The sequence below is a fragment of the Candoia aspera genome, chromosome 13 (assembly GCF_035149785.1).
Source record: "Candoia aspera isolate rCanAsp1 chromosome 13, rCanAsp1.hap2, whole genome shotgun sequence".
NCBI classification, from domain to species: Eukaryota; Metazoa; Chordata; class Lepidosauria; order Squamata; family Boidae; genus Candoia; species Candoia aspera.
Genome location: NC_086165.1, coordinates 23,574,525 through 23,596,501, shown reverse-complemented (window position 1 = coordinate 23,596,501; position 21,977 = coordinate 23,574,525). Strand labels below are relative to the sequence as shown.

Genomic DNA, 21,977 nt, shown 5'->3' with positions numbered 1-21,977 from the left:
TTTATGCTCATTTTTAGTAAACTACCTCAAATCCACATGGCATCATAAGTAGATAAATAAACTAAAAAAACCCGGTGCTGCCTGCCTTTGTCTCTCTTACAGATCGTTATTCCACTCATAGCATTTTTCTTACTAGCAACCAGACTTCCCAGACTTTGCAGCCATCAGCCTTTCAAGGTAATCAGACCAGGAAACCGACTCCACAGAACGGCTAGAACTCTACTCTGTTGAAGCAGGCTCTAAAAACAGAATCTTGCAACCCTTCCCACTCCCTTATTCCCCAGGGAATTCGAGTACTTTCTTGCCGCCCTGGCTTCACACCTGCTGCTCCTGCACCAGCTGAGCTCCGAACGGCTTCTGGAAGCCTTCTCCAGGGACACTTCCACAGCTCCCTTCAGCAGCACCATGTGATTTTGTTTACAGAAGAGACTTTGTTCCAGTCCACTACTGTACTACTACAGTCTACAAGCGAACCTCTTAGGCGAGGTAATATGATCATCTGGCAAGAACTGACCTCTGGGAGTTTTCATCCTCAACGTTCGTTAGACCTATCACAGGACTGCTCAGCTGTTTCCAAACCATGCTCGTGTCCCCTGAGTCCAGGGCTCGGTTGATTAGTGCCACTGAAGAGAGCATTTCCACAGCCACCGACAGCTCTGGGTGGGTGAGTTTACCCTGAAAACAGAGAGGGCTTATTAGGGCCATCCTTGTCAAGGTTTAGAGAACAGAATTATCTCGCGTGCTAGATCAGTTCAGCAGTTCTTTCATTAACTTCAGTCCCCCTTTTCATGAGAGAAGAGATGGGACTCCCAGAAGGAAAAGAAACCACTGACCATCCTAGTCAGTAAACGGGCAACCATGACACATCTGTACCTCTTGACAGCTGCGCTGCAGCCTGTTGTTCCCACCTTTCTCCTCCCGACTGACACTGACCTTCACTTCCTGCTAAGGAGCGCTCAGCCATCCTGGCTGGCGTGGGGCCTGTTCAGAGCAGTGGCCAAAAGGCTGCTGGCTCTGCAAGTGCCAGCAGGATCTCTGAGACACCTCCCCAGGAGCAGCCACAGGAGCCTCTCAGAGCAAGACTGTAGAGAGTGTAAACAGGCAGTACCAGAAAAGGAAGGCTAAAACTTGCCAGGCTACCCAGGGAAAAAAACACACTGGATCTGAAGTATGGTTCCCATACACTCTCCTGCCTGTTCAGGGACCACCAGCTGTCCATAACGGCAACTGTTCCTGGATTACAGTAAAGACTTTGTTCTTGTTTGTGCTTGCTCTGGGAAGTCTCTGGCCTTTGGGGCTTTCCAGCTACATTTTATTACCACCTGCAACAGCAGCGCTGAGGATGAGAGAGGTGGGAGTAGGGTGAAGGCAAGAGAAAATTCAATTACGGGGTGGGGGGGGATGTCAAAACCCCACACAGCAATTCTGGGTGTACTGAGTGAATGGGGAAATGTGTGCCCCCAACATGCCAACTAGTATTAAGTGTGCTCTCTGGTTTACCACTTCTCAACATTTCAGGAAGAGGCTTTTGCATGGCTCCCTGGAAATGTTGGCAGTCAACCCCCAAGGCTTCCTTTTTCTGTCTTATTAAATGGCTAAACTGCTGCTGCCAAAGTGTCCACAGCCTTAAGAAGCCTCGCCCTCCTGCAGGGAGGATTTCTTTGAATCTTCACTTCTTTCAGGACCTTAATAGTGGAAGCTTTTGACCCAAGACAAGAAGTCCACCACCAAATTCAATGATGGCTTCCCATTTGCCATCCAAACCTTCCTGCCTAAAATGGGGCTTCAGGGTTAGGAACCAAAAGGGCCATCTCCTCCTGCAAGCAGTCTAGGCTGAGAGTAAACCCCAGAGAAAGCCGAATTCTTGAACTGATACCCTCATTTTGGAAGAAAAAAGAATAGAAATTCTGACTAGTGCCAGCAGCTAATCTTCATGTTTTATAATAATTTCCCTCTAAAAAATTAGTGAAAAGAAATATTCTGAAGGAACCTCAAAAGACAGGCTGCACGGGAAACATTGGTGGCAGAGGGAATAAAGAAACAGAAAATCTCAAGCTTTTTGGAGACATGCACATATGCTGAAGACAAGTAAGTCAAGAAGAACCCTAAAACCAGAGAAAGCCAAGTGCAGGATGGCTTTCTCAGTAACTTCCTCAGCTAAAACTCCAACTATGAAGCAACTCCAGGGAATTAAGGGGTCTGTTGTACAGATGGCTAATGAAACAGCTTCTTTCCCAGGACTGCTGGGAACACATATTTATTATTGCAGCGTAGAACTGCAGTCACACTTGGCTTCTCCTCATGTGACCCTAGAAGATACACTTGGATGAAACATGCACATCCTCTGCGCACACGAGATGTCGGTCCATGCATTGGAGCATAGCTGATGGATAAACTTCAGAATGCGGGCCATTTACTTACATCCGGGCTCTGCTGCTGCAGAGTGGCCAGCTCTCTCTGGTACAACTCAGCAGCAAAAGGATAAACTGGAGGCAGTTGGGCCTCAGGACTCATCAGCTCCACAACAGTTTTCTCAGAAAGGCCCTTACGGATGGCCACGTTGATCCTTTCAACCGCTGCCAGCTCTGGGGCAAAAAAGAAAGGCGAGCCTCAGGAGCAGAAAGCACCCCTGCCCGGTTCGAGTGGCTCCAGGCTGCTGTCATGCTCCAGACACAGCCCGTGGAAGACACGGGGGGCAGAGAGGAGAACGTAAGACAGCATGACCCGTCCTTTCTGTCATGAAAATGAAACATTCAGATAACCCCAACCCCACCTTGTAAGGAGATTCAGTGCAAAGAACTGGAAACCCCCCCACACAAAGTTCTGCCTCTAGCATTACCCAGGTATCCTGCTGTTAATCTGTTAATCCCAAAACCTGAATCTCATGTCTCTTCCTCCCACCATTTTGATACCACCGCCATTTCGCTGCTCATTTCCTGACCTTGAAGGATTATTATATGTCCGGCTCTGATACGAGAATTGGAGTTTCCTGCCTCAACAGTTTGAACATAAAGTCTTCCAATTTTTTTTATAGTTCTTGCAGTAAGCAGAGCTCATCAATGCATTTTTCCTTAAATTACTGCTGCAAGGCTCCTAGTTTAATGCCAGTGGGTGAAGCCTGCCACTCTCCATGCTCTCTCCTACTGAACCAACCCAGCAAATAATGTACCCCCTCCCCGCAAGTGCCTTAGTCCAGAACACACATGGCCCAAATGCACCTGGAAACAGCTGTTTCGTACATGAAGTGTTTTGTACATCCATAGTAGCGGTTCTGAAGGCAGTATGAAATGGGCCAAAATAACCTGCTCTCTCTAGGATTACCTGCAGTTGAGAAACCACCACTTTCCGTCACTTTACCCAGCCATGGAAAGTTGAAGCCCGGCCTGTACTGGCCCACTCTGAGGGATGCCCAGAGGTGCTTTAGAAGTGGTTTGTGATAACCCCCTACCATGGGGACCCCAGACTGTGGTTTGCCCACCTCTGATTTAGGCAGGATAAAGTTTTCAAATACACTGTTTGTGTGACAAGCAAGAGAGAGCTGGCTGAAGCACTGCATGAGGGAGCTTGTAAGACACAGAAGGTGGAACAGTGTTCTGCCTAGATCAAAGGCAGGCACACCTGAGGCACCAGGACATGTGCCCTCAAAGTTATTTTATGGGAATTAGAACATCTTCCAACACAACTGATAGTGTGATTTCCCAACGTTCTGAAGGGGAAAAGCGTATGCAGGCTCTACATTAGCCTTAACATACTTGAAAAATGAAGGGACCCTACCCCTACCCCTGCCCCTGCGAATGACAAAGCTCTGCCCTCGGTGGCCCTGCTCTTCCAAAAACTGTCACCAGCCACCACAATTGCTGTTCTAGATGGAGCTTCATTCATGCTGAACTCAGCCCCAAGACCTTACTTTGCTGGTATTGCTGTGCTGAAGAATTGGCATGATCGACCCCAGCCTGCAACTCCTCCTTTTGTAGAGGCCCATCTCTGCCATCCTGAAAGAAAAAAAAAGAAGGGTTTCTTCACTGCCTCCGTGGCCTTTGTCAAGAATGCTCTGCCTAAACTGTATCTGAACTAGAACAAAATGAGATGCTGTAAGCAGCGAGCAGGGGAGGCTTCCTACACAAGAGATCTGAACAAGAGCTTCACTTTAGGGCCCTTCAGTATTCCTTTCACCTTTTCTTGTATCAGGAAAGAAATCTGCTTAGGAGGAAAAAGTGACTTTTTCTGGCAATGCTGCATCCTACCAGTGCAGAGGCATTTCAGAAAAAAGGCAGGCACCGTTGCGGTTAACCCAATACCAACACTGACCAGGAGCTCATTTCTACACTGTGCCCAAGAGCACAGCACACTCTGCGCATCTAGCATCATGGACTATCTCACAGCAAAATTAAAGGGGCCCTTGCAAAGGCCCAAGGAGAACGAAGACCTGTGACATACTTCTCTCCCATACCTCTTGCTTCTGTTGCTTCTCTCGAAGAAGTTGCTTGAAATACCAATCACTGTTCTCAGGATACAGCGCACGGAGGCCCAGGGCCGCTGATGACAGTGCTGCACACAACGCAGCTGCATCTCCTTGGTCCAGAGCCAGATCAATCTTAGCTAAGGCTGAACGTGCTAGAGAGAAAGAAGAGGAAATCTTTATGGAACCCAGTCGGGCTTCCCCGCTTCATCCATCACAACTAAAAAGAACTGCAAGCAAACTCGCCTCTGTTTCCGTTCCGCACCTGAGAGCTCCACAAGCACATCAACAGGTTCTCATAGTCAGGGCGTGGTGAACAGCCCACAGCTCACAGGCACGGCCTTCAGAATCAAGAACGCCATTCACTGTTCCCAGCTGGCTATTAGGAATACATCAATGTATCCTCATTGCCAACAGCCACCAAAACAATCAGCTACTTGATCCAGTGCCAGTCAGCTTATATTCTAGCCAGCAGGGAGCGGATCATAGAAGCAAAGGGCTGAAGGGACCATTTAGGCCACTGAATCCGATTCAGTGCAGAAATCCAAATTTCAGCTCTGTTGTCTCCACTTGAACATATCCAGCAGATTCCAAGGAGGGGTTCTGATCAATACAGATAATTTTGTTGATAGAGGCTTACTGGACCTGCATTTTGATGATCTTACCAGACTGTTGACTGTCTTTCAGCTTGTGGTGAACTACATACTCAAGATCCTTTCCACATATATTGTTGCCAAGTCAGACATCTACCATCCCATACTAGTGCATTTTATTCCCTTTCCTTAAGGGAATAGTTTGCCTGTATGAAATTTCACTCTAATGTTTTCATAGGAATTCTCTACCAAGTAGTTTGGATTTTGTTTCCATCCACATTTCGTACATCTGCAAATTTCACAAGCATTCCCTAATCAGAATTTCAGGCCCAGATATGGAACTCTTTGGCATCCCTGTGATGCCTCACTCAAGTGTTCATTGTTGGACACTCTCTGATTGCAGTTTTCAAGCCAACAATGGGGCCAGTTAATTGTCATGCTTACTTAGCTTATTTCCTAAGGGTTTTGTGTCAAATGCTCTGCTGAAATCAAGATATAGGTCTACAGGATTTCCACAATCTACTCAGGTGGTTACCTAATCAATAGATGACAGACCAATGACTTCTCATCGCTGACTGTTATAGAACGTCAGCAATTTGCAAAGGGGAATTGCTGGAGGGAGAAAGATGTTTTGGGATTTCCTCATCTTCCCAAGCTTGGAGAGAAAAACTATTGTTTTTCCATTTCCATCTTGTCTAAAAATGATAGAGGGCCTAAGCTTTTCACCACTATTTATTTATTAGAATTTGAGGCCACCTGACTCCAAAAAGATTCTGGGTGGCTTACAATATTTTAAAAAACTTTAAAAAATTAAAGAAACACGAGTGCACGGACAAAACCACGTAGCATTTAAAAAACCAACCACGACTCAACAGGGGTTGCAGAGACGCCCTAGCCCTAACCTTCAGCCCAGGAACTGAGCCAGGCTTAAGAGACTTCTGGAACACTTGAAGAGCAGGAGCTATATGTATCTCATAGGGGATTTTGGAAGCATTTAACTACTCAACTTCTTCCAGCTGTGCTGCTTATGTCCAGCCAACCTTCTAATTTCAGCTTTAGAACAGGAAGAAAACTATGAATACAGCAATGCATGTATGCCCAGGAATACGGAATAATTTTCTGCTCCCTAGAGGCACTTTCACACAAAAAGCATCAAAAGATGTACTGGAATAAATACTTACTATTAACTTGGTTGATGTTGCCCTGAATCTCTGCTTGAGTCAGTAGCTCTTCATATACATCGCGCTCTCTTCCTGTATCCTCTGAGGCAATCTAAGGGCAAACCGACAGAGTTTAGGAACTCAGAACTACCCACGGGACCCACATGTCTCAGGCTGACAATATTCTACCAGAAAGCTTATACAAATGGGACTCACACACAGGCTACACAGAGATCCAGCAGTACCTGATTGTAAGAAGAAAATCACAGGCAATAAATAAGGCAGCAAGTTTGCAAACAACATGCAAGAAGTTATAAACTGCCAAACGTTCTTGGAGATTACAGCAGTATTCAAATACAACAAACAAGTAAGTGCCTGAAACATGGCAGAGACCAAATTACTATCCCAAATTCCAGCATTTCAGATGGCATCTCAAGATGGGGCAGTGTATATTTAACCTACCTATTCACCTCAATATTTGGTTCATTTTCTAAAAAGCTTTCAGTTTTAAGCGTTGTGTAAATATTATGAATATATTCTAATAAACATCAGTTTGACGTATCATGTGTTAATTCCCATGCAAAGACTTACTGTGTTCCAAAACATCTTCATTCTAATGCATACATTCAGGAGGGAGCACGAGCCACGTGCACAGGCCCTGAGGGTCTTTTTGGATTGGGGCAGATGTCAAATTAGTACAACAAATGCATAAAAGGAAACACCCTGCCCCATGGCCAGAGGAGCCTTTATGCCTTGGGCATTTTCTTCTACCCAACAAGGCCAAGAGAACAAACACCCGATGTAAGCAGGCCAAATGAGACAATTTTACCCTCTTCCTTGCATTTCCGGCCTTATCCTGCTTGGCTTGATAGAGGGTGCTCTGGTACCCCAGTGCCAGGAGCTCATTGAGGTTCACCAACGTGGCATTGGGGTTCCTCATTGCCGAAAAGGTTTCAGCAGGAATCTGATGGTCGATTGCTTCATTAATGGCGATCACGGCTGCGTGCACTGGAGGGGACAAGAGGCAAGGCAAGGCTGCATTGGCCACTAGCAGGAAGACTCAGCAGCCCAGGAAGAGATCTCTTCAACAGCGGGTGCCTGAGGCTTTACCCCATTGCCGATGCCTGGCCCCAGGCAATGAGAAAACCCAGGCCAGGGTATCAAGTCTGTATTTCTTTTGGCCAAATATTCTGCTCTGTTAATAATAATGAACACATGATGCGTCTGTAACATTAACTCTAATATGGAAGAGTGTCCAGTGAGAATAAAGGGAAACTCATTTGCTCTTACATGCTGCTTCATCCAGAGAAAGCTCATTAGCTAGAATCCCCCCAATCTTGCCAAAGGCGGGCATCTGAATTCCGTACTTCTCCAATTCACTCCTCATGTTACTGATTTCTTCCTCTGAAACACAATGGAAAGGTTATCTCAGAATGACCAATCCCCCTCTTGGGAATAGGCAATCAACAGACACATTAAGGAAAAGGCAGGAGAGATGCTCTGCCTTGCCATTCATCCTGTTCTATGGGCCTGGCTATCCACGGGGGAAGAATAGTGCTCGGGCAAGAGCCCCTTCATCCCAACCAAGGGCTTGTTCTTTGGCAGGAGGCAGAGATGGGAATGGGGTTCCAGTAGCAGCAGCCCTTTCTGAAAATCCTGGATCGCCCCTCCCCCAGGTAGGCAAAGTAGCAGACAGGAAAGAGCTTCCCTTACCTGTGAAGTCCACTTTGCCATACAGATCCTGAATCTGTGGAGCCAGCCCCAACTTGAACAGGTACAGACTGAGAAAAGAGATGGAAAATCAGGCATCCTGGAATCCCCAGCCCCATTCCACACAGTACGCTCAGATTCCCCTTTTACATGCGTACTTATACACACACAGATACACACACGAAATTATCCCTGCAAGAAGAGCAGAGGGCATTTTTTCTTAAAAATAAATGTTATGAAAAAGAAACATTCATTTGGTAGCCACCATTCTCTGGTGCTGCAGCTGAGGGAGAGGAAGCTCCGTACTACAGCACCTTTGCCCAGAGGCCCTGATCCCATGCAACTCAACTACAACAAAAAGATCAAGTCTCTGGGCTGAGGTCACACTCTGGGGAATTAATGGCAATGTCCAGGTGATTCTCTTAGTCAGAGTACCGTAGTAGTCTGATGCTGCCTTCTTCCGGCACACATTCTGCTTTCCCACTCAAGCCTACAGCCCTGAGGGTCCCCCATTCAAATGCTATGCAGGGGCCAACTATGCTTAGCTTTCACAGGAAGAACTGTGCAATCTTAAGTTCATGTTTCTTTATTCTTTCTTTGGCCTCTTTCAGACTGTAACCTTGCAACTGAGTTGGGGAGTGCTTTAAATAAGGGCTTGGCAATGCTCCCACTTTCGGTCCCATCTGGCAGGGCTGGAGCGAGGGTGGGTGTAGCCAGAGTCAAAGGGGTGCCTTTTGGACACACCATTCTCTGTTGCCCCAGCAGCAGGCTACGCAGAAGGGCCTAACAGCGCCAGGAGGTGAAAATCTTGAAAGCAGTGGACTAATGTGGCAGCCCACTCTCTCGTGCCAAGACACACCCGAGGAAGCAGGATTCCACAGTCTCCTCTAAGCTGTTTTTATTGCCAGGATTAGTGTAGGTAAAATACAGAATATTGGAAACTGGCCGAGGAACCTCCAGCCCTCATATATTAGAGAGGTTGTTAAGGAAGAGTCTTTTTGAAGAATTTGAAGCTCTCCTTCCCAGGCTTTTTGCAGCCCAGACTGAGCGGCCCTTCATGAGAAGGCTGCAAACGGGCTGGGTTCACAGCTTCCCTCCAGCCTCTCTCCAACTACTCTCCCAGCCTTCCCACAATCTCTGGGTATCTGCTTTGGCCTGGCTACCTTTCCCCCACCAGGAGGCTGGGTCAGTTGGCCTCAGCCCTCTAATTGCATCAGGCCTGGCACATAATTTTGTTTCTAAGGGAAGAAGAAAGATTGCCCACAGATGGTTGCACAGCAAAACTGACCAGTGGCTAAATGGCACAGAAACCCAGAGCAACCAAGTGAAAGCAGAGTGATTCTCCTCTTTTGCCCATTTCACTAATCTCCTCTAAAGATTATTTTTTAATTAGACTTATACCTGTCTTTCATTCAGGAGCAAAAGACAATCTACAGGCTGCTCCCTAACCCTAAGCTTTAAACACAAGGCACTGTAGCGTATGAAAGAAATCTTTTATTAAAGCATAGCAACCAGTTGCAGTTCAAAGACCAATCTGCCCAAAAGCCCACCAATACAGATACAAAAAGCCCCTTGGCCCCTCCTAAATTCCTAAAAGCTTGCTACCCACCTACGGGCAGCTGCGTGCGTCTTCTAACGGCTTCTGATATCATAGCTCCTTTGGCCTTGAAGCTCAGGCACTGCCTCACTAAGCTATTTCAGCTGCATTCCTAACTACTATCTAAGCATGCTTGCAATCTACCTACTACATCTCCCATATATACACTGGCAGGATCCTCATCCTGACAATAATACAATATAATGTAGATGGACCACAGAAACAGAACAACAGTGCACCACTGGTTGTCACCTACAGCTTAAGCCACTCAAAGGCCGTATGAATAAACTACAGCCCATTCTGGACAGTGACACGGCACTTTCTCAAGCACTGGGGGGCAGGTCCAGACTTGTGTGCAGACTCCACCCAGCCTGAAGCAGATTCTCACAAGCAACAAGAAACAACAGGACAATGATGCCAACCTGGGAACCAGACCCCGCAACAAATGCAGATGTCTACTTTGCCCCCACATCGATACCAACACCACATCACACACCTTCCCACGCTTTCCCCCAGTGTGATATATGCCATTATCTGACAGCAATGCCCCTCTGGATTCTATGTAGAGCAAATGGGACAAACTTTGCACCAAATTTTTTTACTTACTTACTTATTTATTTAATGCACTATATGACCACCCATCTACCAAAGGCACTCTGAGTGCTGAACAGATGAACAAAAACAAAATCACAATCCACAGCATAAAAAAAACTGCAAAGCCCCTGAAAGGTCTCACATACAACAGAGACACCTGCATTTATCGGAGACCCATTCACACCCTGCCCCAGTGCCTGGGGGAAGGGCCAGGTCTTCTAGGCCTGCCAGAAGGTTAGCAGGGTCAGGGCCATTCATATCTTGGGGGAGGCTGTCCTACAAGACAGGCACCAGGGTAGAGCAGGCACACTTCTGAGGACCCTCCAGGTGACACTGCTTCACCAATGGGACACAGAGCATTCCCACTCTGCCAGATTTGGTTGGACAGGCAGAAACCACTGGGGACAGCAGGCCCAGCAAATAGCCTGGCCCCATACCATATATGGCTTTAAAGGTGGCAACCAACACCTTGAACTGCATCCGGAAGCCTGCTGGGAGCCAGTGCCCCTCATGCAGCAGAGGTGTTACATGGGTGTTCCAAGGAGCGCCCAATACTGCATGTGCCACTAAATTCTGCACCAGCTGAAGCTTCCAAATGCTCTTCAAGGGCAGCCCCATGTAGAGCACATCGCAGTGATCCAACTGGGAGGTGACTAAGGCATGAGTGGCTATGAGCAGTGCCTCTCGATCTAGGAATGGACACAACTGGAAAACAAAATGTAACTGTGCAGAGGCCCAATGGCTTTTCCACGGCTGCCACCTCTCCTCAAGCAGGAGCTGTGAATCCCGGAGGACACCCAGACTGCGCGCCAGTTCTGCCTAGAAGGGAGTTACCCATTCAATCCATGATGGAAGATCGGGGGGCGGCTAAACCCCACAGCCCCTCAGTCTTGTCAGGGGTGAGCCAAAGCTCAAAAGAATTAATGGACGTAAGTTTGACATCAGGACTCAAGTACCATCAGAGCATTTCATGCTAGCGCCTTCTGCCCTCTTCCCGTTTCTACCTGGTTGGGAACTGCTCACCACAGTGCTTCTCCTGGCTTGGGACTGCTCGCCCTCCTTAAGCACCTCTCCCATTCCCCAGGTGTCAGACACGCGAGGGGGTGCGAGAGGCCGTTCCCACACAGTCAAGCCACCTGGTATCGGATCTACACACTGCCGAAACAAGAGACAGCTGGAAAGCCAGCCTCCCACACACTCAGCTCGTTGCATACCATGTGGGGGAGATAAAGGCACAAAACTGGACAATGAGCCACTCTATATATGTCTCACTCTTGATACAAAGGAGTCATGGGGATTCTTCCTTAATGGCTTCTTAACTTTCCTACAGCGAACATACTTCCGTCCTGGTTGACGGCTTTTTATTTGGCCTATTCATTCCTGGTAGATAAATCCAGCCTGCAGCAGTTAACAAAGAAGTCCAATCACAACAAAATCCACTCTCCAAAAAACAGCATATTCAAGGCATGCACACAAATTTTATACAAATCTGACTACAGAAATTCTTATATATGAGGGATTATTTAAATTACAGTGGCAACCCAAAGGTTTCCCTAGGGTACTGAAACACTGACCCTGGCAGTAATCCTGCATATGTATGAATGGGTTGGAGGTCTTTGCACATGTGTGTATGTGTAAACAAAGAGAGCCCTTGTCCAAGTTGCTGCTGCTGCTGCAAAACTTTGCCCACCATTGTTCCAGGTATTTACTAAACAAATCAAAGTCTCAGCCCCTGGCTTCTTCCCAAACTAATCGTTCTTTTAAAATACAAGCCAAAGTCAGCACATGAATCAAAGCTTTGTGAAGCGTTCATTCTTCCTTCAGGTTATATTGGAGGAAACAGAACTTAACAGGCCAGCAATCCTGGGAGTATCTTTTGATCCTATCTACAGTGCTAAATTCTGGACTGACAACTACTTCCACAATGATTATACTACTATTCCCAAGAGGGAATTTTCTTCAGCACATTTAATTATATATGTGCTTATTTTATTATGCCTGCTATATGGGAACATTAATATATTACAGTAAGTCAATTTTGTCTGTTACCTTTGCACCTGAGATACAAAATCCCCCACATCAACTCCTATATGTGGGTTCCATTCAATATTTCAAATTATTATATATAATTTTTTTCTTTTAATCTTTTTCTCTAAGCCACTTGAACAGTGGTATATAATATTTTGATGATATTTTACTTATCAGGTAATTTATTATTACCTGAGCGCATGGATACAGTAGATGCAGCGTGGCATGTTCTTCCGATCATAGATGTCTGTTGTCTCTGGATAAAAAATCTGAAAGTAGAGGAAAAAGGGAAGAAAAAAAGAAAAAAGAATACTATTGGAATTTGCATTTAAAAGAAAAAACCTTTTCCACAATGCTTATTCCTGTTCAGAGGATCTAGCCCAGGCATGTCCAACCCATGGCCCATAGGCTACATGCAGCCCTGAACAGCTAGTAATGCAGCCCCCCAAAATTGTAAACTTTTAACATTTTGCTACTTTTTTCGTGGCTCGATCGCGGACTGCGTAGGTAGAAACAATGGAACGCTGTGTAGGGGAGAGGGCAGTGCAGTGCTAACACCACCACCCGCTACACACATCAGCTTGTGGAGATTTGGCATTATATATATTTCAACCTACCTACACGTGTTCTGTGATGACAGGCGTTTATTGTTATTATTAAGTAGACATTTCAGTTTTATTTGATTATTTAACTTTGCTTTGTTTATTTGCCTAACGATTTACGATGATCTTGTTGTGTTATTTCCTAAAAAATATGTTTATTCCTAAATAAATTTATTCCAACATGAGTTTAACATCGTCTCAACAGAAAACAGAACCCAAAAAAGAAAAGAAAAAAAGAAAAATTGCAGATGAAAGAAGAGTATGCAATGAAAAATGGACAAATCGAATTATCCATTCAGTAGTATCCGACCCTTGGCGATTCCATAAGCCAGCTCTCTCCATGATTTCCAATCTTGTACAGCTTCTTTCAGTTGCTTTATATTTTGGGCTGTGTCTGCTTTGATTACATCCAACCACCGCGTTCTTTGGCGTCCTCATCGTCTTTTGCCACTGACCGTTCCAAGCATAACGTCTTTCTCCAGCAATGTTGATCTCATGACATGACTGAAGTAACTAAGTCTAAGTTTTGTGATTTTTCCTTCTAGCGACATGACCGGTTTTATGCACTTTAACACATTTTTGTTATCTTTGCAGTCCAAGGGATGCGCAAGGGCCTCCTCCAACACCATGGTTCAAACGAATCAATTTTCCTTCTATTCAACTTTTTCATCGTCCAACTTTCACAGCCATATGTAGTTATGGGGAACACGACAGTGCGGACTAGTCTACATCCTTGTTTTTCCAAATTTGATCCATACTCATCATTGCTGTGCGACCCAGCATGATTCAGTGTTTAATTTCTTGGCTGCATTTGCCATTTTGATTGACCAGTGATCCTAAAAAGGTGAATTCTTCCACGCATTCCACCTCCTCTCCATCAATTACTGTTTTGATGTTTCCATTCCTTGCCGTTGTCATGAGTTTGGTCCACAGATTCTCACCATCTATTCTTGACAGATCAGTACTTTTTTGTCAAGACAAATACTAAGGCACTATGCTTAATTTTTAGGGAAAACCTATCAGTTTTCAAAGACTACAATTTGAAATGGCATTATATGGAAACACATGCTGCCAAATTCGAAGCATATCAAGGAATTTGTCATAAAGACAAATTAGTGGAACTGAAAAAAAGTCTGTCGTCTCAACAATTTTTTTTTTAAACAACTCAAAAGCACTCTATCATAAAATCTAGTTATTTGGTAGCAAATCTGATTGCAAAAAAAATAAAAACCATTTACTGATGGTGAGTTTATTAAGCAATGTATGGAAAGCGTGGCAGATAATTTGTCCTGGAAAAAAAAGTGATTTTTCTAAAATCAGTTTGTCTCACCAGACTATAGCCAGGCGAATTGAAGAAACAGGAAAATCTATCAAAAGAGGTTTGAAGAGTAAAGCTGATAATTTCAAATTTTATGCTTTGGCAATGGATGGATGGAAGTATGGATACTACAGATACGGCTCAACCTGCCATTTTTATTAGAGGTATTGATAACAAATACAATGTCACTGAAGAAATGGCTTCTTTGGTGCCATTAAAAGACACAACTAAATCTCTTGATTTGTACGAAGCAGTAAAAATGACATTAAAGCGATCTTCTTTAACCGTTGTCAACATATCTGGTATATCTACTGATGGCGCCCCGGCGATGGTTGGTAAAAGTGAGGGACTTACAAAATTGATAGAAGAGGATGCAAGTGCCGCCGGCAACTCACGTTTGATAAAGTATCATTCTACATCAAGAAAATTTATGCACGAAAGCTTTAAAAAGCCAATTCCAGGAGTTCCTTAAAAGTATGGATGCTGATTATGGGACATCATTTTACTATTCTGAAGTACGGTGGCTAAGTCGGGGTAAAATACTGAAAAGATTTTATGATTTGCAAAATGAAATCAAGTCATTTATGGAATCAAAAAGAAAATTTGTGCCAGAACTTGAAGATGAAAAATGGCTCACAGATCTAGCATTTTTGGTGGATTTGACCACTCATTTAACTGAGTTAAACATGTGTCTTCAAGGTGAAAACCAACTTATCACTGCAATGTTTCAAATCATAACAGCATTTGAAATGAAACTTAAAGTACGGCAAGCTCAAGTTATGGAAAATAATTTTATACATTTTAGTACAATGGCTAAACACAGTCCTGTGAACAGTGAGAAATATGCAGCCTTGCTTTTCAGTTTGATACAGTAATTTGAGAACAGGTTTCAAGATTTCCTGAAAAATCATCAATATTTTGGTATATTTTTGACTCCATTTTCAGTCAACATAACTACATCACCTCCGAATTTTCAAATGGAATGCAGAGAGTTGCAATCAGACATTCAGCTCAAAGAAAAATTTGATCATGTCTCTCTACTGGACTTTCATAAGACCTATCTTCCCAGAGAAAAATATCCCTCACTTCACAATTACGCCTTATTCATGACATCGCTTTTTGGCAGCATGTACATTTGTGAGCAACTATTTTCAAGGATGAAGCACACGAAGAGTAAAATTAGAATTAAAATTTCTGACAAGCACCTTGAGAACTCACTGAGAATTGCAACCACTTTCATCAAACCAGACAGATGCATTAGTTTTAGAAAAACAAGGTCAAATATCCCCCTAGTTTTATGTTGCCCTCTTTTTTGAAATTTTATAATAAAAAATATTAAAAAATAAATGAAGTTTTATTACTTATATACAGTAACTAAATTATATATTTTATGTGTGGCCCAAGACAATTCCTCTTCACTCAATATGGCCCAGGGAAGCCAAAAGGTTGGACACCCCTGATCTAGCCAGTCTTTAGCTCTTGGGAACAGGGGAAAGACTGCACACTTTGTGACACATTAAAGGAGAAACAATTGCAAACCTATGCAAAAGGTGGAAAAGAAAAATTGTTCCATTTGGAGGGGTCAGGTACAAAACATTTTTTAAATTGTTAAAAGTTACGTGTTGCTCGAGGGACGCGGTGGCGCTGCGGGTTAAACCGCTGAGCTGTCGATCGGAAGGTCGGCGGTTCGAAACCGCGCGGCGGGGTGAGCTCCCGTTGCTCGTCCCAGCTCCTGCTCACCTAGCAGTTCGAAAACTTGCAAATGTGAGTAGATCAATAGGTACCGCTTCGGCGGGAAGGTAACGGCGTTCCGTGTTGTCATGCTGGCCACATGACCCGGAAGTGTCTATGACAACGCCGGCTCTAAGGCTTAGAAACGGAGATGAGCACCGCCCCCTAGAGTCGGATTCGACTGGACTTTACGTCAAGGGAAACCTTTACCTTTACCTTTTACGTGTTGCTCACTTCTCAGAAGAGATCCACTTTTCACAGTAGAACATACTTTAAAATATAAAATAAATAATCTAGGTAGAAAGATGGGAGATCCCTAAATTCTAAATTCAATACATCACAAAAATCCAGAGTTAGGCCAAGCAGATATAAGAAAATGATGCAATAGAACATCCCTGGAAGCTTCCCTGACAGGTACAAGATCATCTGGAACTGGAACTATGAGATCCCCTGCAGCTCCAACACCCACCAAATACCTTGTCCATTTTTATTTCCAATAATGTTTTCTGGATTCCACAAAGGATAGGCATTTTTAGGACAGAAAGATATCCATCTTTCATTGTGGCAGTGGAAAGGCTAAATGCTAGAACTCAGGACTGAAATCTGGATGTCCAATTTCAAAAAGGAGGAAAAACAGTGACATGGCCAAAAGAAGATATGAAAGGTATGAAGATTAAGAGACAATTAAGTCTCTGATGTGTAGGGTGGAAAAGTCAGATAATCAGTCCAAAATGACAAGAAAATGCAATTGCTGAGGTCAAAGAAAAAGCCATTATATTTCTCCAGGACCCTAAAATAACAAAGATAATATTCAGCCCTAACTCCTCTCAGAAGGTTTTCAAGTACACTCTTGCAGATCAAAATATTAAGTACTTGCTGAAATTCCTGAGAAGTATCTGTGTGAAGTGGGTGGGAAGAATTAAAATTATGTTATTGTGCAGAACACTATCCAGAATCTGTACATTATTTTCTGGTGTCAACAGAAATGAAACAGAGGTATCTAAGCAGAATCATGAATTTACTTATTATTAGTGAAATCAATCATAAATAAAAGATCAGCTAGCTGCCTTGTTGGTAGTTTACGTAACAAAAGTATTACTATAAGGTCACAATATCCTTTCCATTTCTTTATCTGACTGCAAGTGATGTGCAGAGGATGCAGAGAGTTTAACATCCAATCAACTAGAGCCTTCAAGAAATGCCATATGAATTGTGTGCCTTTCTTGGAAACAAGATGGCTGGGCAAGTTGGGGTTTCAGAATCTTAAAGAGGTTAGTTTAATAACTTCTGAATAAAAAATGAGTTGCCTCCAGGAGTGGAGGGAAGGCCATGATAGGAATATAAGAAGAGTCCTTCTTCTAGGGGGAAATGGGCGGTAGCAAAATTTGAAAATAAGAGTAAGAGTACCCACCCGAGTGAGAGACAGGAGGTGGGTAGGGACGGGTAGAGTGCCCCGCCCGTGACCAGTGAGAGAGGTGGCGGGGTGGACACAGTGAGTGGGTGGACAGGGGGGTAGGCCCTAACAGGGCTGAGAGCAGGAGCTGGTGCGCTGCAGGGCCTGCCTCCACCTGAGGTGGATTGAGGGTGGGAGGATGTGTGCATGGGGGAGGGGACCCTTGTGCTATCCCAGGGTGGCCGGTGGTTCGGGAGTGGAGGCAACTGGGCCTGGCAACTCTGGGGCTTATAGGGCAGGTTTCACTATTGAGGTGGTGACAGGCTGGGGGTGTTATGACAGGAACTGGAGGGCACGCCATCTCCGGGCAAGACGCTCCCGGTGTTTGTTACCGGTAGTGTATTCCGGCCCTCCAGGTTCATACCCAGGTCCTGGTCAGCAGACCCCTGAGGGCCCTGGTCTCTGGCTCCCGCTTTTGAACGTGAGGTCAGTCAACAACAAAGCCCCCCTTTTAAGTGACTTGATCACAGAGGAGGGGGCAGACCTGGCGTGTATCATCGAGACCTGGCTGGGTCAGGAAGGGGAGGTAGCCCATTCAGAAATGTGCCCGGCCGGGTTTCAGGTGTGGCACCAGCCGTGACACCGGGGCAGGGGAGGTGGGGTGGCAGTTGTCATCTGAGAATCTCTAGTGGCCTTCAGGGGCCCTGTTCCACAGGTGGCCGGTTGTGAGACCCTGTTTTCAAGTTGGGTTCCCAAGAACAGTTGGGAGTGTTGCTGCTGCACCAGCCTCCCTGCTGCATGGCAACCTCCCTGCCTGAGCTGCTTGAGGCCATCTCGGGGCTGGGGGTGGAGTTCCCCAGACTTGTGGTCTTGGGGGACTTCAACCTGCCTTCCCTGGGGCATGCCTCAGATGCGGCTCAGGAATTCATGGCTACCATGGCAGCCATGGGCCTGTCCCAGATTGTTCGGGACCCAACTCAAGACAGTGGCCTCACTCCGGACTTGGTTTTCTTGTCAGAGCAGTGGCAATGTGATCTGAGGGGAGAGGTAGATCTGGCCCCTTTGTCATGGTTGGATCATGCCCTGGTGGCCTTGAGATTCTCTCGTGCCACCCCCCTCCGCAGGGAGGCAGGACCCATTCGGCTGGTCCGCCCCCGGAGACTGATGGGCCCAGTAGGGTTTCAGAAGGAGCTGGGGGTTATACCCAGGGATCTGCTGCACGGTCCAGCGGAGGTCCTGGCCGCAACCTGGAATAAGGAAGTGGCCGGGGCCTTGGACAGGATTACGCCTGTGCGGCCTCTCTTGCCCACTCAAACCCAGCACTCCTGGTGGTTCATGGAGGAACTGCGGGTTTTGAAGAGGGTTAAGAGACGCCTAGAGCACCGCTGGAGGAAGACAAAGACTGAATCTGACCAAACACAAGCTAGAGCCACTATTAAGGCCTACATTGTGGCGGTTAAGAGTGGCGAAAGGCCAATATTTCTCCGCTCTTATTGCATCTGCAGAATGCCACCCAATGGCCCTGTTTAAAATTACGCAATCATTATTAGGTGGGGGGGCTCTGTCTCCCACCTACAGGGCCATGCAGAGGAGTTTGCTGAGCATCTGCAGGGTAAATTCGCTCAGATTCAATCCACGTTGGACTCTAAGCGTGGGGCAGAGTCTGGGGAGATGCTGAGGGAACGTACTTACTCTGTTATCTGGGAACAGTTTGATCCTGTTGGGCCTGAGGAAGTGGACAGGATCCTCCGGACTGTAAACACCACCACGTGTCATCTAGAACCATGCCCTTCCTGACTTGTGAAAGCAGCCCGGGAGGTGACATGTGGTTGGATCCAGGCAATGGTTAATGCATCTTTGAGGGAGGGAGTGGTTCTGGTTGCCTTTAAAGAGGCACTGGTACACCCCCTCCTCAAAAAGCTATCGCTGGACCCTACTGTTCTGGACAATTTTCATCCACTCTCCCACCTCCCCTTTTGGGGGAAAGTGGTTGAGAAAGTGGTGGCATTAGAACTTCAGAGGATTCTGGATGAAATGGATTATCTAGACCCCTTTCAGTCAGGTTTCAGGCCGGGATATGGGACAGAGACTGCTTATGGATGATCTCTGGCGGGAGCGGGATAGAGGCAGTGCATCCATCCTCGCTCTCCTTGACCTCTCAGCGGCTTACAATACCATCAACCATGGTATCCTTCTGGGACAGCTCAGGGAGTTGGGGGGTGGGTGGCGTGGTTTTGTGCTGGTTCACCTCCTTCCTCCAGGGCCAGTCCCAGTCGGTGGTGATAGGAGATGAGAGATCCGACCCTCGACCCCTGCTGTGCGGGATGCCGCAGGGTTCAGTTCTCTCCCCTCTCCTATTTAACATCTGCATGAAACCGCTGGGTGAGATCATCCGTCACCACGGGATGAGGTACCATCAGTATGCTGATGATACTCAGATATATATCTCCATCCCGGGTGAAGTAAGTGATGCGGTGGCTGCCCTCTCTCAGTGCCTGGGGGCTGTGGGGGTCTGGATGGGGAACAACAGGCTTCAGCTGAACCCTAGTAAGACGGAGTGGCTGTGGGTTGATGGCTCCTTGGTATCCAGGAAGTTGTCATCTTTAGTTCTGGATGGGGTGGCACTGCCCCATTCAGAACTGGTGCGTAACTTGGGGGTCCTCCTGGACTCACGACTCCTGCTCAAAGAGCAGGTGGCAGTTGTGGCCAGGAGGGCCTTTGCACAACTTCAGGTTGTGCACCAGTTATGCCCTTTCCTAGATGGAGATGCCCTCCGGACAGTCATTCGTGCCCTGGTCATCTCCCATATAGACTACTGCAATGCGCTCTACATGGGGCTACCCTTGAAGAGTATCCAGAAGTTTCAGTTGGTCCAAAATGTGGCCGCGCGAACAGTGATGAGTGCTCCGAGATCAGCACACGTAACACCCTTACTGGGTGAACTGCATTGTGTTCCAGTTTGCTTCCGGGTCCAATTCAAGGTGTTGGTTATCACCTTTAAAGCCCTACATGGCATGGGGCCAGGTTACCTGAGGGACCGTCTCATCCCCATAACATCGACCCACCCCACCCGATCATGCAGAGGGCATGTTGTGGACCCCGTCTGTAAGAGAATTTCATCTGGCGGGGTCCAGGAAGTGGGCCTTCTCTGCAGTGGCGCCCGCCCTGTGGAACATTCTACCCCCCAAGGTTAGGGCAGGCCCCTTCGCTCCCGACCTTCTGGAAGGGTTTGAAGACCTGGTTCTGCCACCTCGCTTGGGATGGGAAGGGCAACAGCTCTTCCTGGGGGTGGCTGGTGATGTAGAGTTCTCCCTACCAAATGGAAATTTCCCACTTGGATTCCACATTTATATTTATTATTTTAGTACTGTAGGTGTTGACTTGGTGATTTTATGTGGTTTTTAAGGTGAATTTTATTGTAAACTGCCCAGAGTCCCCCTTTTGGGGGGAGATGGGCAGTGATAGAAATGTGAATAAATAAATAAATAAATGAGTCCCTTTTCTGGGGGGAGATGGGCAGTGATAGAAATGCGATAGGTAGGTAGGTAGGTAGGTAGGTAGGTAGGTAGGTAGAGTCCCTCTTCTGGGGGGAGATGGGCGGTAGCAATATTTGAAAATAAATAATGTAGCCACCTTAGAAACTGGCACTAAAATGGCATCCAGGTCCTTGACTTGGGATACATGAATAATAAAGTCCAAAGTAATTGTGTCCCAAGGCCTGTGGGGAGGAGACAAAATACAACAGTCCAGCCAGCCAGTTGGTAAGAAGCTCGTCATGGCAACAAGTACAAAACATATCCCTTGGTACCTGCTCTAACGCAAGGCCACCAAAAGCATGGAGATGGATCATTCTGACCAGCTGTCATTGTGATACCATTCTCCCTATTCTCAAGAAAACAGGTAAGGCAAAGACAAGATATGCAAGCCTGGACATATGGAACCTACTCCTGCTTACTACAGATTCAATCAGGTTCAGTGAAATTCTCCTTTCCAGACTTTTCAGGATGGGCAAAGAGTGAGGGTTGAGGCAAAGTTTTCCAGTCACAAAATGGAGGTGGGAAGAAGGCTGTAAGATAATAAATATTCTGGCTTTCATGATGAAGTATCTTCCTACTTATTCTACAAGCTAGGGATGTAAAAGATAACAGAACTAAAATGAGAAAAGAATTGTGACCACCTGATCTAATACCATAAGAGTCTGAGAAAAGTGTGTAAGAACTGTGTTTGGTTTGGACTTCAATAGGGTGTTCCACCTCTTCAAGGAGACTGGACCTCTTCCAGTCAGGATTCAGGCCTGGATATGGGACAAAAATGGCACTGGTTGTGCTTTTAGATGATCTCTGGCAGGAGTGGGATGGAGGTAGCACATCCATCTTTGCTCTTCTTGACTTCTCAGCAGCCTTCGATACCATCAACCATGCATCAGCTTCAGGGGTTGGGAGTGGGAGCGCAGCAATTGCACTGATTCACTTCCTTCCTCCAAGGCCGGTGGGAGATTGGGAGTGAGAGGTCTGGATCTCAGCCCCTACCATATGGGGCACCACAGTGCTCAGTGCTCTCTTCGTCACCATGGGGTGAGGTATCATCAGTATGCTGATGATACCCAATTATACATCTCTGTCCCTGGCGAATTAAGCAATGCTTTTGATGTCCTATCCCGATGCCTGGAGGCTGTGGGAGTCTGGACGGGGAACAGGCTTCGGCTGGATCCTGGCAGCCAAGACTGAGTGGCTCTGGGTCTTCTGTATCCAGGGCAAGACTGAGAGGCTCTGGGCCCTCTGTATCTGGGGAT

At 46.1% G+C, this 21,977-nt stretch overlaps 1 protein-coding gene across 2 annotated transcripts in view; it reads right to left on the bottom strand.

Moving 5' to 3' along the window:
• IQGAP1 (IQ motif containing GTPase activating protein 1) overlaps positions 1-21,977 on the bottom strand; it is a 115,942-nt gene that overhangs the window by 58,775 nt on the left and 35,190 nt on the right. For both annotated transcript variants that reach the window (XR_010068681.1, XM_063314180.1), the window contains exons 5-13: positions 12,334-12,410; positions 7,926-7,993; positions 7,503-7,616; positions 7,042-7,220; positions 6,234-6,324; positions 4,451-4,614; positions 3,908-3,992; positions 2,422-2,585; positions 515-675 (exon numbers count right to left, since the gene is read on the bottom strand). Coding sequence is in view for 1 of the 2 variants with exons in the window: in XM_063314180.1 (XP_063170250.1) it covers positions 515-675; positions 2,422-2,585; positions 3,908-3,992; positions 4,451-4,614; positions 6,234-6,324; positions 7,042-7,220; positions 7,503-7,616; positions 7,926-7,993; positions 12,334-12,410 (1,103 nt within the window). In the remaining variant the exon portion in view is untranslated. The remainder of the gene's footprint in view (positions 1-514; positions 676-2,421; positions 2,586-3,907; positions 3,993-4,450; positions 4,615-6,233; positions 6,325-7,041; positions 7,221-7,502; positions 7,617-7,925; positions 7,994-12,333; positions 12,411-21,977) is intronic.